The 13,334-nt window shown below is 31.8% G+C and overlaps 1 protein-coding gene across 1 annotated transcript; it reads left to right on the forward strand.

The window, feature by feature from the left end:
* The first annotated feature begins 11,310 nt into the window (after positions 1-11,310).
* LOC148606071 (uncharacterized) lies at positions 11,311-13,073 on the forward strand. Its single transcript, XM_088545823.1, has 3 exons — positions 11,311-11,479; positions 11,826-12,323; positions 12,597-13,073. Exons 1-3 carry the CDS (start codon positions 11,440-11,442, stop codon positions 12,848-12,850), a joined length of 792 nt encoding a protein of 263 aa, XP_088401949.1. The 5' UTR covers positions 11,311-11,439; the 3' UTR covers positions 12,851-13,073.
* Positions 13,074-13,334: the final 261 nt, after the last annotated feature.

Raw genomic sequence — 13,334 nt, forward strand, 5'->3', positions numbered from 1 at the left:
TGTCGAAATGTTTGCGACTCCCAATGGATAGATTGATTTTAAAATTGTCGTGGGGCTCCATATGGCTGGGGTAAATTTTGTAAGCAAGTTTTGTTGCTCTCCGATGTCAACTTCCTGTTTCATGGGACTGCGCCATATTTCACTATATATAATGATAAGAGAAAATTTTCGTCACAAAAGTGAATGAATTTATATCACTTTATATACATGAGATAGATATGGCATATGTTGTAATTATTTTTAGTTAATCTTCTATGTTAACTTCCTGTACGAGTAGGTGTATGCCTAGCAAGGAAAAGGGTGTTTTTTTATCAGTTACTAGCATTTATAATACACATATTAAAGAAAGAATAAATGCGCTGTCTGGATCCAGTGCAACCTGGTAGTATGGACCATGTTCACGGCATGTTAAAGGCTAAAAACCACTAATTCCACTTCCCATAGGCTTCTATGCAAATTTCACAATATTCAATGGCTTCTCTGGACTTTACCTTAACTTTAACCTGCAGAGGACTATATATCAGCATGATTCTACATATGTCAGCTCACAATCCTCAGAATGGCATGTGGGGTTAGCAGACTTGCAGTGCAGTACTGGTCACCGGAAGTGAAGGGTCTATAAATAGCATGGGAAATCCCAGTGTTTTCACAAGATAGGGGTATATTTAAAAATCATTATGGAGATTAGGCTTCACATCACAAGAAGCAAAATGCACCTATAAAATGTACAGAAATGTTTTTCCTTTCAGAAACTGTTTAAATTTTTTAAATAAGATGAGAACTTTTTTCACAGCACTATGAGGAACAGGGGTAATTTCTGCGTAGGACTATTTTTGCGTACGTTCCAAATGCTCATTGGTTGAATTGGTGGTCTGTAACCTAAACTTTAAAGACCACACCTGTATTCCAGTTAATCGCACGTGAAAATGTTTAATTACGTCTGTTGTGTACTATATCCACTAGATACATTGCAATTCCATGAACATATTTTTCGTTTGTTTTCCATGTAGTATACCACCACCTTCAATTTAAAAAAGAAATGAACACTAAACTATTATGGGTTAAATCTCGTAACAATGAGAACTTGTCCTAAAAATAATAAAGTAATCAACCAAATTCTACCAAATTATTGTAGTAAAACTTTAGAATTATTGTTTGCTAATACTATAAAAAGCGCGGAGATAAATGCATTTAAATAGTTAAAAGAAGCATCATCAAAGTACATCCAAGTAAATCATGTAAAAGAAAGCTAAAGACTCGATGTGTTCGTGCTAATAGTAAATATAATATAATAACCGTATTGTATTTCTATTATTAGCATTGCGGATTTCCATGTGAAAATAAGCCACATATGAAATGAAAATGAAATAAGTTACAATTGTATTAGTTTGATAAGAACAAAAAATTTGTATTACTTCCTTTTGGTAATCAAGTACAAATTTGTCTATTCAAGTTGTTGAGCAGTGAAATTGTCAATTATAATAATGATGCTCTTTCCTTTTTTTTTTTTTTTTGAAACTACGTTTACAATTAATACCGAATCTTATTCGAAAAATGGCATAGAGCAATTAATGGTTACAATTTATCATTGAAGTAATATTTAGAAACTTCAGTTAAAACCCCTGAATATTTTCACAATGGAGCAGAGTGGTTGCACAGTGGAAGCGATTTTACGATTGTTTGTTCAATTATGTAATAGGGAAGCTAAACGACGAGCACTATAACTTTTGTCTACGACCATGATTTCGATTAAAAACGATCTTTCTAACCCTACGTTTATTTACACAATATATACATTCACATATTTGAATACAATGTTTACCGATCGAACTCTGATTTCTAACTGACCATAATTATGTGCCGAATCTGAACTAATAAACCCAATTAACCTAAATGTAACTCCCCAAATTACCAATTTGAACTTTTACTTTTTCATTGTCTGTCTGATGCAGATCGTTAAACATGTTAAACAGCTGACCGCTATCAAAATAATTAATTAGTTCCAAGTACTGGATGACCAGACAAACAACGACTATCTTATCTTAACTAAATCAATGTTACAATTCGATTTCTATGTAAAATTATCAATGAAAATTAAAAGGTTATCTAAAAACATATGAAAATTGAAGTAAAAAATATAATTGTCTTTTAAACACACAACGTGATAATTCCCATTTTTTGTTAGTTCTTTGCGTGATTTATCATTATTTTTACTGCTTTGCGACTACCACCGTAAATGTATCGATCGATATCAGATACTAGGTATCAAGTTCAGCTGCAACCGTACAAAAACAGTTGGAATCATCAGTACTTAATGGTCTTCGGTACAAAGACTAGATTTGCAGTACATCTAGTACAGAGAGGTTAACATATTTGTAAAGCAACGTAGCCCTTATGTTGCCTGAATTGTTCTTACACAGATCTACGTGTGTCTATAATAAAGGTTAGGCTTTCCGTTTTCTGCATTAATCATTACCTTGTTAATCAAGAATCACTCGATCATAAAGTTAAGAAATTATACTTACAACGAGAAATTATTTTAACGTATGAATACGGCGGAAGATTTAAAATACATCTGAAATTAGTTTATATTATTTCCCCTCACTTCAACTGTAAAACACACACACAAACACACACACACACACACCCTTTATAGATGATGATATGCATAGTAATTTGAAAATAACTGCTTCAATTATCTATATATTTTTCTTTCACCATTCAATCTCACCCATTTCTATCAAAAATTTGAATGTTTGGTGAAACAAGACTATTTTTAAAAACAATTCAATAAAATATGTTTGAAACACTATAGCACAGAACAGTCTTTAAGCAGTGCAAGTTAAATGTTAATTCACCCAAAAGCAATACAAATATAGTTATATTGATTATCACTCAAGTAGACTATACTCCCTGAACAATTTTTTAATTAATAATGATTCACAATATCACTGTTTGTCATTCTTTGTCAATTTAATTATATTTTGAATTAATAATTTATGTTCTAAATTATTTTGTTGTTTGTTAAAAAAGTGAAAAGAAGAAAATATAAACTATAGTAATTGGTATTAACAGATGTAGCAATTGCCCTTTTTTGTTTTGTTTTGTTTGTCAATGGAAAATAGAAATAAATCTAAAAAGTATTAAAATAAACGTTATTTTCACTATACACAGAGAGGCTGTTGTTTTGATTATTGAGAAGTCATTTTTCTGACCAAGCGGGATATCTGACACTACCGTCAACTCTATTCTGATCTTTTGGGTATAGAATGAAAACACATATTTTATAAACCTATTACATTGTAGGATGGCTTTACACAAACACATGTAGCGATATGTTTTATGTTTTATGTAGATGCTCTAACAGGTGTAATACACTCGGCGGGTGTGTTATTGTTCTGTTACCTAGTATAGGTGTATATAATTTCATTTTTTTATCATTATCACCCGGCTTTTCGTCTTTAAGAAAAAAAACAGTAAATTATTATATTGATTAGTGAGACACACTTCCAACTATAATAGTTACCGTTCTATAACAAAATGAAACTATTTTCAAAATATTTCAAGTAATGTGTTCAGTGTTCAATTTACCTGATAAAACATTTAAACTTGTGCAAAATGTGACCATGTTGAGATGAAGATAAAATGCTAGTCTATAGTACATTAAAAAAAAGTTTTTTCCCTAACAGGATTTTTTTTTCTGTCAGCATATGTTTATTTGCTGTTTATATCAAACATATATCAATAGTATGTTATATTCTAGGCATTTTCGCATTACAAACCATAGTTTCCATGTCATTATTCAAAATACTTTTAAAAACAAGATGATAAACTTATTCAACCAAATAAATGAGATAATTTACCATGCGACTGCATATTATGTGCGTTACATCATTTATTCCTTTATGTTTCTGAATCGAAAAACAAATTATTGTCAGACGTAGTTATAACACAAAACATAAAAAAATCTGAAATAATTATCAATGCAACCAAGGTGATAGCGGTAATCCAATTAATCAAAGGGAGCCAAAGTGAAAACGTAATCACTTATTAATGAAGGAAACCAAGGTGATAGAGTAATCAAAAGAATGTAATCCAAGGATAAAGACCAGCCATGGAAGAGTAATCAAGTGAACCAAGGTGATAGGATAATCAAAAGAATGTAATCCAGGGACAAAGATCAGACATAGAAAACAGACACACACGACAAAGAACATAAAGTAACTAAAATCATATATAAAAAGTAACAAAACCAAATAAGCAACTTGGACTCCACTAAAAACTGGGAGCATGGACAAGGTGCACCGGTAGGGTAAGCGTCCTCTGCTTTTCTAGCTTTTCTAGATTTACCCGCCGAGTTACTCATAAAAAGCCAAGTCTGGGGTAGACGATAGAGGAAAAGAAAACAATGACCCGCTGAATAAATCAGTTTTCATTGCGCAGATGGATACACCATAGCGACCCACGAGTTCATGATGACGAACATAAAACGTTTGTAGTGATGACTTCAATCTTGTAGCAACATAACCTTGTTCCAGAAGCATATTTGTTAGAATTTGTTTTAATTTCTGTCTATAATCAACAACTGCAAAAACAGAATAATCAAAAGGTTTAATTTTTGTAACATATTTGTGTTCCATTTTTGAATCTTATTCTTTGCACTATAATGCTGTTGTATTTCCCTGCAAGTAAATTTGTGTAGGCTGATGATAAACCATAGAAACGTTAACACATAAGGTCTCAGTATCGTATTAATTTTCCCATAGACTTCTATAGTGAAGTGCATATTTTTAGGATTTTTAAAAAAAATATGTAAATTGATTCAATAAAACTTTCACTTATGTAGCATTTCTAAGGACATGTGAAAAAATAATTTTCCGCAAAGAAAATAGGGTGAGTCCACGAAGATCGGACAGAAAAGTAGTCTCGAACTATAAATAGCCATTTTCTCTACTTTCACTTTCGTTTTGCACTCACCAAACCAACCTTTTCAGTGGAACATTTTTATGATATTATGTTAGATTTTCTTTTAAAAAAGTTCTTCATCTTACAGTGTGTTGTTTGCTCTATTTTATAAGTCATTGTTCATATCTTTTGACAAAATATTAGTTTGTAGAGAGGCAAAAAGAAAATGCACTATATTTTTATAGCATCCATGTTTTGACGTACACCTGCTCAGGGATATGCAATACGATACTGGTACCTATTACTAATAAACATTTCAATATAATCATAAAAGTTGTTGTTTTTCTGCTAGAGTATTCATTTTCATACTGAAAATTCAGAACATTATTGCCCTGCTATAAACATGAGTTTTCTATTAAAATTTCTATATAGGTACCCTATTCCAGGCATGAGACTAATATATCAGTGTTAGCCAGAAAATATTACTTTTGATAAAAAGCTGCTGCATTAGTCAAGCTAAGCAAATTTGTGGTTCATTCTGACATGGTAGATACATGACCTGTACTATGAGTTCCAAATCATTATTTAATCCCCACTTGTGACTTCCATATATGGAAATATTAATATTCGAACCTCCTTCTTTGTCTTTAACTCAAGGGAGCCTCTTGTTTAAAGTAAAGTATAATGACTGGTACAACCAACTGTTTTAAACTATAGATATGGTCATTTCAATTATAATAAATCCAAAAAAAATTATACCAATATCATAGTTTTAAAAAAATATAGCTTTTCATATGCAGATAATACAGATTTTAAGCCATTTTGGTACCCCAGGCAGATACAAAGGACCTCAATATGACAGGAAAAGGACTTTTTCTTTAAAACAGATAGCTATGATGCAAGAAAAATAGTTTATTGGTATAAATATTATAATAACAACTGTCTGCTTTAGATACTTTTTGAAAAAATTGAGTTTTTATATGAAAAAACACCTTTATTTTTCTTGCCGCATTAGAATCTGTCCATTTGAACCACTAAAAAAAGTCCACTAAAAAATTGGCTGTTGACTTTTGTGACATTTCTGTGTTTAAATCAACCACACAGTTATATGGCAACTCATTTTAGCTATTTATTTGAAAGAAAAACAAAAAATAAAAAAAAAAATCATTTTTTCATATATAAGAGGCAATGTATGGAAAATGACTATTTTCAAGTCCTAACCACATACTTAAAATGTGTTGTAACTTGAAAACTATCCTTTATGCAGGAGTATTACTTGCTTTAGGCTACATGAATATAGATATGCTCATCATAAACAGTCAAGATAATAATTTTATTGAATTGATATTATACAAATTCATGAAAACAAAATGCATTTCCAAATTTGGTAAAGATTAACCATAAATGCAAAAAACCAGAGCTACCATAAAAAAATCAGGTTCAAAAGTTGGCTAATTCATCTTAAAAGTGTTACCTGCATTGGGGTATTACTTTTTCAGCTGGTAAAGACCACTTGCAGAATATCCAACTTTACTTGAAAAACTGGCTTACTAGGTCTCAGTATCGTATTAATTTTCCCATAGACTTCTATAGTGAAGTACATATTTTTAGGATTTTTAAAAAAATATATAAATTGATTCAATAAAACTTTCACTTATGTAGCATTTCTAAGGACATGTGAAAAAATAATTTTCCGCAAAGAAAATAGGGTGAGTCCACGAAGATCGGACAGAAAAGTAGTCTCGAACTATAAATAGCCATTTTCTCTACTTTCACTTTCGTTTTGCACTCACCAAACCAACCTTTTCAGTGGAACATTTTTATGATATTGTGTTAGATTTTCTTTTAAAAAAGTTCTTCATCTTACAGTGTGTTGTTTGCTCTATTTTATAAGTCATTGTTCATATCTTTTGACAAAATATTAGTTTGTAGAGAGGCAAAAAGAAAATGCACTATATTTTGATAGCATCCATGTTTTGACGTACACCTGCTCAGGGATATGCAATACGATACTGGTACCATAAACAGCTAATGTCTGTAGAAATTCGTTACTTCCGTTCTTAAAATTATTTGCATTTAACACTAGTGTAAGTGGATGTCTGCTATTGTATTATCACCAGGTTATCATACGACCTCAGTCAGACTGAAACAAATCAGTTTAATATCGGGGTGGGGGTACTGTATGATGTATATTGAATAATCGTCTTGCGCTTTCTCTACATCTTCGAATAACAGTTGGTAACATATGATATTTCGACCCAAAAAGATTGATCACAGTTTAAGTATAAGTATCAAATATTGGGCGAGCATAATCACCCCTTCCCTGAATGGTACATCAATCGATATTCCCTGTCAAGTTCTTATCCTTGGAATATATTATTTTGACTTCCACTTGAAACTTGGTTCTTTTGATTCTACCGATTAAACCCCTTCTGCACATCATGTACTGTAGCATTTCGTTAGGCAGCCACTTCCAGTTTTACTTCCAGGCACTAACCTACGTACAAAAATGCATCACATAGCCTGTGTTTTGTATACACCTGTCATCACAACATTTTAACATAAAAATGATATGTCTGTTTGTCTGTTTACATGTCGGTCACAATAAATATAAAATAGGGTTGGTAGGTTAGCATTTAATTTAATCTAATTTTGATTAGTTTTCTCTTTCGATTTTCTCTTCTTTTTTTTTTTTTTTTTTTTTTATAATTTTGTTTTTTTTTTTTGGCACAAACCAGCTTTCAGCTGTTTCAAACTTATCAAAAGTCTTGAGATCAAATTTCACAATGCACTTGTTTGTTCCTATATACATTTGTGTTTAATAAACAAAAAATGTTAGGACCGTTGTAATTACAGATGTGCTGTTCATATGACAACACTAATCAAATCTGTTAGGGACCGCTGTATCTAAAGATGTGTTGTCCATATGACAAAATTAATTATATTTCAGCGATATATGGCATTAGAAATGCTGTCTTTCTGTTTGTGAATGGGTGGCCAGTCTGCTTTGACAAACATGAAAACGCCAAAGTAAATCAGATAGAAAAATGACTTCTGTCTATAGTTGAAAATAACCAATTTTTATTAACTTATATTTTTACTTTCAGTTTACAGATAAAATGATTTACGAACAGGAGGAAAATAGGGTGGGTCGGATATCGATAAACACAAATACATATTTTATAGCCTTGTATGAACGTTTATATACTTTTTTACTTTTTGTGATAAAATAGAGTATGAAATTGAGGAATTGTTAGAAATAAAGTAATTGAATACAACAGTATAAAGATGTTACTGCAATGCGGTTAGGAAACAGCATAAAAATATAGATACAACACCATTTGCCCAAAAACAAGGCCACATTTTCGGTGAACTATAAACAAACCATACACGTATATGATGTAAAAGTACATTTCAGGAATGAAACGACCAATTTCAGTTTGATATTTTGTCTATTTTTTATTTACCATAATTATGGTTTTGCTCTATTATTATCTATGCAATCTCTTGTAAAAAGCCCTGCCTTAGTTAGCATGTTAATAATAATAAAGATTTTGTTAACTACTTATCTATTGTAGATAATCAATAAAAACAAACTGTTATCTGTTTTGAGCTTATTGTTTAGGATCCTCCTACTTTTCTTGTTACACTCCTGTAAACAATACAGTTTTTAAGCAAGCATTTCAAGTGTTTTTTTTCCATGAATACTTGATTAAAAGACAAAAAATACCTTATATGCAATTGCGATGATTTGAAACCAAAAGAAAACAACGATGAATAATTTATTAAGGTTATTTGAATAGTTTAAACCTAAAAATAATCCAGTAAATTATTGATACATGGTCTTTATTCTCGCAGTTAAATTTAGTGGAAATAAATCGTTTGAAATAAACATTAGGCAGGACTTCTTAAATAGCATATATGACGATTACCATAGGAAGAAAACTTATTGCAGATCGGTGCACTTATTTATGACGTAATGACGTCCCAAGCGGTAAGGACATTTTTTTAATCTTACGAAATTTTCACCTTTTGGGAATAAAGTTCAAATGTGTAAATGTCTTTCAGGTGACATGTGATGTCATTTAAATTGATGTTTCAATGACGTCATAGTGCAAGTCATCTGAATAATGGAAATATGGAAGTAATGACAGTCAATGGCAAATCCTGCATCGGTATTACTTTAGTTATGTTAATTCAAGGCAGTTGATTCAATTTCATGGAAAAAACTCTCAAAAAACAATTAAAGTATTATTTAACTTAATAAGTCTATTTAAAGTCGATTCATCTTTTCTTTTTTTGCGGTTTTATATTCCAAAGTGCTTGTGAAATAAGGTCGTCTCTTTGAAATATAACTTAGAAAGGAGACTTAAACATTCTGGATACCATTATTCATTTTAATTGTTCTTGTTCACCTTTACATACATTACTAAAGTAGTAATACATGTATTTCTCTTAGTTTTTCTTTCCTCCTTCGTCTACCCCAGACTTGACATTTTATGAGTGAGCAATTCGGCCGGTGTTTCTAGAAAAGCAGAGGACTCTTACCCTACCAGTGCACCTGGTCCTTACCAGCAGTTTTTTTTAATGGAGTCTGAGTTAATCATTTACTTTTGTTACTGTGTATGTATTGTTGTGGTTATTTTATTTTCTTCATTGAGTTTGTCTGTTTCCATTTCTGGTCTTTGTCCCCCTCGATTACATTTCTTTTGATTTCCGCTATAACCTTTGTTCCCTTGATTACTCTTCAATTATGGATCAGTTATATATCCAAGGTCTGTAATAATAATGATCATGGCACAATGAAGACTTGTACGGTCCAAGACAACGCCGAGGGCTATAACAGTCTTTCAAGGGCATTTTACAACAAAAAATCTTATTTATTAAACATTTATTAAACAGATTTTAAAATTGCTGTCATATTTAAATTTAAAAAAATGTACGCGGACATTAACGGTACAATTATATAATTTGTAGTGTATTGCTGTATCATTTTAAGAGGACATTATAAACTGAAATGGACTTCCATCCCTACACTCGCACAAGTTTTTGATGACGAAGCATTGCCTTTTTTCATAAGTCATAATGGTCCAAAAAGGAATAATGAGGCATAATGGACTGGCAAGAAAAAAAATGCACACTATGTTGCTTGATAACCAGGCAAATGTATCCATCCGTGATGTAATCAGCTGGTTAACAAATATTCATCTGCACAACGAGAATCGATTTGTTCATTGTGTCACAGTTTCCTTTCCTCTTTCGTCTGCCCCGGACTTGGCATTTTATGAGCCACTAGACGGGTGAAGGAAATAATGGTATATGTATTTACCTTTTACCACATCAATGTTCTAGAGTTAGCTGTATTTGAAAGGTAAGATTAGCAAAAATTATGCGTCTGTTCAAATTGTAATATATGTATCTGTTGGTTGCCATCATTTTTTCAGTGGTCACCAGCGATGCTTTGGTCCAAGTACGACCTTATATTACTATTGGTCATATATTACCATAATATTATGAAAGTGAAACTTTTTAACGCTCCCGAAGAAACATCAATTAAAAACAACTTTGATATTTTCTGTGAGCTCTGATTTGATATGCTATACTTATAACCTTCAAGTAGGTCTGATATGTCTATTGGCCGAAATGTCGGCATTCATATAGAATTATTGGTTTTCGTGGTCCGAAATGTGTTTGGGTCGAACTGTTCGGCACTGGTTAACATAGTTCTTACATATCGTGAAACATCATATTTTTTTTTTTTTTTTTTTTTTTTTTTTTTTTGTTATTGCATTCTTTTTCATTTTGTATAGTTAAATAATGTTTTTATTGCGATTGGATACATTTTTACATTTTATCGAATTGTTTCGTTTCAATTTTTTTCTTTTGTCGATTATTTTCGTTTCGCAATTTTAATGACCCGTGAATTATGGTTAATTTTGATAACGTAATTTTCATTTACATCTGGGCGCCATAGTGCAGACTATTAGACCAACCCTATCTAGGAAAATCTATGATTAATTTGATTTGTATTTAATGATCGAAAGAAGCAAATATTTTCCGAGACTGGTATGGCTCTCAATCGCACATATACAAGTATATGCAAATGAACCTGCCATTATGCTGTTTTTCAGCTCCTAAAATGCAGGTACAAACCAAATATTGATGCCTTTTCTTGCCATACGTATACAGAACCAAGTTGATAATACAACCATAAACGCTCCCTTTGGGGGCCTATTAATTTCAATGTCATGAACTAATTGTATAATATTATCGACAACACGTGATTTAAGTATAATAGCACTAAATCTTAAATACCGGAAGTGAGTACAGATATTTTGCCACAAAAACCATAAAGGAAAAGTTACATTGAAGCGCACGAGCAGTAAAATGGTTTCTGTAATATAATTCATCATTTGCCCTATCCTCTTTACAGGCTGTACCGCGGTCATAATTAGTTGTACACTGACATCTATTTAAATTCAGAAAATAAAGATTGAACCATAAAATATAATCATAATCAGAACGGTCTGTAGCATGTTGTCAGTGGTGTTTACCCTATACTTTGGAAATATTGGTGAGTAGCTGATTTGCATCGTCATTTATTTTTGTTATTGTTTTATATTTTGTTGTTTTTTTTATATATTTGTATATTTTTTTTTCTAAAGATATATGTCTGATATTGAGTTCATAACAGATTTAAAGACAAAAATCAAAACATTGTTTTTCATTAGACCTGATCATAACCTTTTGTTTTAAATTACTCGATTTTCAGTATGAACAAATCCTATTATCTGGAATCATAGCTTTATTATTTAATTGTACAAGATGACTTGGTGTGTTGCCTGAATATACTTTTAACACGACACTAACTTTCTTATATGCAATCTCTATCAAAATCGAGTTCATTACATTATGACTAGTTTCAGGAACATATCAGTATGACGTCACCATTTCAACAGTCGGTGAATCGTCCACTCTATTATCCCGTCAGCATTACTTGTCGGATAACGACGCTTTCCCAACACATGATAAGTTCATCCGTTTCCGGGTTAAAGGTAAAGCCGCTCGTTTTTATTTGGAATCCGCCGAGAAAACAGTACAAGATAGGAAAATATTTTATAGCATTTTCATAGGAAATTGGGGTAATACAAAATCAGCTATTCTGTTAATAAACCAAACATACTCTGAGGACAATGATTACGCTCGACACAAGATGACAGAGTTTCATGGGTCAATACTTTCTGAGGCGGAGTTCCGAGAATTTTGGATGAGTTGGTGTGGTGAAACAATCAAAGTTGGACATGGACCAAATTACAACACAGATTTGATCATGTCCTGGAGAAATCCATCTCAGTTTAAGATACTAGATGTTGCAATTTCAAGTGGATATTCATGTGATTGGGAATTTCAGTCAAATGGTACGTTACTTGTTTTTAAATTGCATCTTATATAAATAGCATTTCCTTGAATAATGTAACTCTGTGATCTATTGATCTTCAGGTAAACTTGCTCTGATGTGCTGGATATGTATATGCTTTGATTAATCAAAAGCCTTTCTTTGCATTTTATCATTTTAAGTCCGTGTGGTCTTGATAATTAAATTGCAAATTGTTTACAGTGGTTAAAACAATTCATTTCCCCTGACTTATAGTTGAGGAAAAATATCCCACTAATATTTTGTAATCTTACAGATGTTATTGGTAATTCTATAGAGTGCCCTTCAAATGACTTCTGCAACTCCTACTCCAAGGTAACTGAATGCTTGAAATTTAACATAGTCCAAACAATATCTGCATCAAGACCCGACTGCGCATGGGCGTGTAGTGATGACAAGACCTGTTGGGCATGGAAACAAGACAGCGGAAGTGGCACGTGCGATTTATTATCAGGAAACGTAGAACAGACCAATGAAAGGATGACTTGCTTTTTTAAGCGACAAGAGTAACTATTATTATTGTTAATACATTTTTTTATTTTTGCATTGTTTCGCACAAAAGGAAAGGTGGCAGCTGAGTATCCATGCATAGAAGATACAAAGACAGATATGATGTGTTTTAAATGTTAAGTAGTACTATCAAAAAATGTGGTTTTTTTTTTAAATATATCTGAATATTAAGACAGAACCTATCATCTAACCCTTCCTCCTTATCACGTGATAATACTTTTGACTAGCAGATGAAATCATGTCCTTTTTATTCATTTATTGCTATTTCCGCATAATGTTAGACGCTTTTCTAAAAACACCCGCCGAGTTGCTCATAAAAGGTCGATGATGACGACCATAAAACTTCTGTAGTGATGACTTCAATTTTGTACTACAGAAGTTTTATAGTCGTCATCATGAACTCGTGGATCGTTATGGTGTATCCATCTGCACCTTGAAAACTGATTTTTTCAACGGGTCATAGTTTTCCATTCCTCGTTTGTCT

This window comes from Perna viridis, chromosome 9 (genome assembly GCF_037379345.1).
Source record: "Perna viridis isolate PV_CMFRI_1.1 ecotype Kerala chromosome 9, ASM3737934v1, whole genome shotgun sequence".
Lineage (NCBI taxonomy): Eukaryota > Metazoa > Mollusca > Bivalvia > Mytilida > Mytilidae > Perna > Perna viridis.